Raw genomic sequence first — 2,782 nt, 5'->3', positions numbered from 1 at the left:
TCCCAACAACGTTGCGGAAGCTGTTTTCACTCTAGCACTTCGAACACAAACATCATGTAGATTGTTGTGAATCTCAATGATTTGACCAAGAGGCCATTTGGGACACCTGTCATCAACGATTAGCGCTACATCACCAACTGCGAAGTTTCCCTTCTTGTGAAACCACTGTTAAAGTTGTTGTAACAGCGGAAGGTATTCCTGAATCCTTCTCCTCCAAAAAGTGTCTGCCACATGCTCAACTTGACGCCATCTTCTGCATGCATAGATGTCATCACTTGTAAACGCTCCAGGTGGAAGCTGAGGACCATTCCACAGAAGAAGATGATTTGCCATAAGGTGTTGAAGATCACGGGGGTCATCAGACACCTTGGTAATTGACCTACTGTTGACAATTGCTTCAATCTCACACATTAGTGTTGCTGAGAATTCTTCTTCTGTATCGCTCCCAAACTCCTCCTTGGTGGGAAGCGGAAGGGGGGTTGAACACTCACTTGATGTTTCACTGAATCATAAACTCATTTCTTTGCTGCTCATTCCATTCTTCAATCACTTTGTGCAATTCCTTGTTTCCTGCTGCAAAGTTTGTTCCATTATCCGATCTAACCAACTCGGGAAGACCTTGTTCAGCAAATCTTCTGAATGAATTGATGAAGGAATTGGTGTCCATACTGTGTAACACTTTGATGTGTATAGCCCTGACCGTCAAGCAGATATACAGAATTCCATAATGTTTCACGTTCGCTCTGCCTCTTTTAACAACAAATGGGCCAAAACAATCCATGCCCACGTGGGAGAACAGGGGTCTGTCGGGCTGTACTCGATCAGCAGACAAATCTGACATCTTTTGAATTCCAGGAGAAGCGTATTGACTACTTCCTTTACTGTCGCCCTACCATTGTTTGGCCAGAATCTTTCTCTGGTGAGGGAAAGCACATGTTCCACTGTGGCATGACCTGATGTTTCATGGTAGTGCTGCACAATGAGGTTGGTCAGATGATGTGACTTAGGTAGGAGTATCGGATACTTGACTTCTTCTGCAAGCGGTGCATTCCTGAAGTGTCCGTCTATGGGTAAAAGACCATTAACCCTAAAGGCATTTAGCTTGTGCAGTTGACTTGACTTGCTGGACAAACCTTCTCCTGCAAAACAAAAGCTTTGAACGATAGCATAATATCCATGCAATGTGTTTTTTCAACTTAAACCAGGAAGAGAAATATTGTATTATCTGCTCCATTGTGTCTGCATTGTCTCCTGCAGAAGCAGTGAAAGTTTTAGCTTCTCTCTTCAGTTCTAAATCTTCACAATCGTGGTCACATGCGACATGGGCTGCTGAGGCCAGTGATCTTCTGTTTTCCACCGAAAGTCGGGTCCCCTTTTCCATCGGTTGTTGTTGATTAGGGCTCCCGTTGATAGACCTCTGGATACATCATCTGCCACGTTCAGTTGAGTATTCACATACTTCCATTGGCTTGGCTGAGTTGTTTCACGGATGAGTGCAATCTTGTTCGTGACGAACGTTTTGAATCTTCTGTCTTGATTACAGATATATGCCATTACGCAGGTACTGTCAGTCCAATATAGAACTTCATTGATGGGCAAATCGATTTCTTACAGAATCATATTGCTTACTCTAGTTGCAGTAGCCGCTGCAGTAAGCTCAAGTTGAGTTATTGTTACCTGCTTCATGGGTGGCAGTCGCGCTTTGCCAAGGACAAACGAACATTGAATTCGACCTCTGCTGTTTACAAATCAAAGGTGCGACACTACACTGGATCCCATATGCGATGCATCGGAAAAGGTGTGTCGTTGCGCTGAGACAATCTCACCAAAGTCCTTCAGCTTAAAGCGACAATCAAACTCTAATGACTCCAGCTTGGGTAAGTCTTTCAACCACGATTACCACGTTGCTTATGATGTTGTCCTATTCCAGTCCCTTTGTACATAGGTCTTGGAGTAGAGACATTCCTTGCAGAATGCATGGCAATGCAAACCCCAGTGGGTCGTGTAGGGAACTGATTACGGCCAAGATTCCACTTCTAGTGGGTGAGATTTCAAAACTCAAAGTGTCAGAGTCCCAGCAGACAGGTAAGCATTCCAAGTCAAGGGATTTCACAGAACCAGACCTTTCACTTTCAGGTATCGTTTCAAGGACACTATGACTGTTTGTAATCCATTTGGTGAGTCTGAATCCACTTTTAGACAGAATTTGAGATAGTGCAGTATCGAGAAGAATATCTTCCTTTTCACCATCAATGGACTTCAAACAGTCATAAACATAGAAGTTTCTTAGGACTTTGTCTACGGCTTCAGTTGAATAACGATCTCTGTTCGCGAAGACAGGCCTCCAAAAAGATAGACCTTCATTTGCTACTGTTCAGGTTCTTAGTTGATGTCTCCTTCTGGCCACCACAGATAACGCAGATAGTTGCTGTCTTCGGGCTTACATAGACTGGATAAAACATGGCCTCTACGTCTGACATCCATGCAATGCTATTCTCTCTGAACCTCATCAGGACTCTAACAAGCGAATTAGCTAGATCAGGTCCTTGCCAACAAATGATGTAAGGGAGCTGAACATCTCTATATTGACCTTCTCGGTTTCATCGAGGACTTATTTTGACACCCTTGAAGCAAAGTAATGAAGAACATTTGCGGGCACTTGAAAATGGCGCAATATCCAAACTTTAGAAACGTGGTCACAGCTGGGAAGTTTCAAGACAGGTCCCATGTTTTATCAGTCAAAAAGTCAATGAGTCAGGAGTCATGAGTCAACGAGACTCAC

The 2,782-nt window shown here is 43.7% G+C and overlaps 1 protein-coding gene across 1 annotated transcript; it reads right to left on the bottom strand.

Moving 5' to 3' along the window:
* Positions 1–499: 499 nt before the first annotated feature.
* LOC137968893 (uncharacterized) lies at positions 500–841 on the bottom strand. The gene has a single exon (XM_068815365.1). The coding sequence runs from the start codon at positions 839–841 to the stop codon at positions 500–502; it is 342 nt and encodes a 113-aa protein (XP_068671466.1).
* Between the last annotated feature and the right edge of the window lie 1,941 nt (positions 842–2,782).

Source organism: Montipora foliosa, chromosome 1 (genome assembly GCF_036669935.1).
Source record: "Montipora foliosa isolate CH-2021 chromosome 1, ASM3666993v2, whole genome shotgun sequence".
Classification (NCBI taxonomy): Eukaryota; Metazoa; Cnidaria; class Anthozoa; order Scleractinia; family Acroporidae; genus Montipora; species Montipora foliosa.
Note: the sequence above shows the minus strand (reverse complement) of the source record. Positions and strands in the feature narration are given on the sequence as shown.

What these genes read in the sequence shown, in the direction of transcription:
- LOC137968893 (XM_068815365.1), bottom strand. Translation starts at nt 841, where the DNA reads ATGTCAGATTTGTCTGCTGATCGAGTACAGCCCGACAGACCCCTGTTC.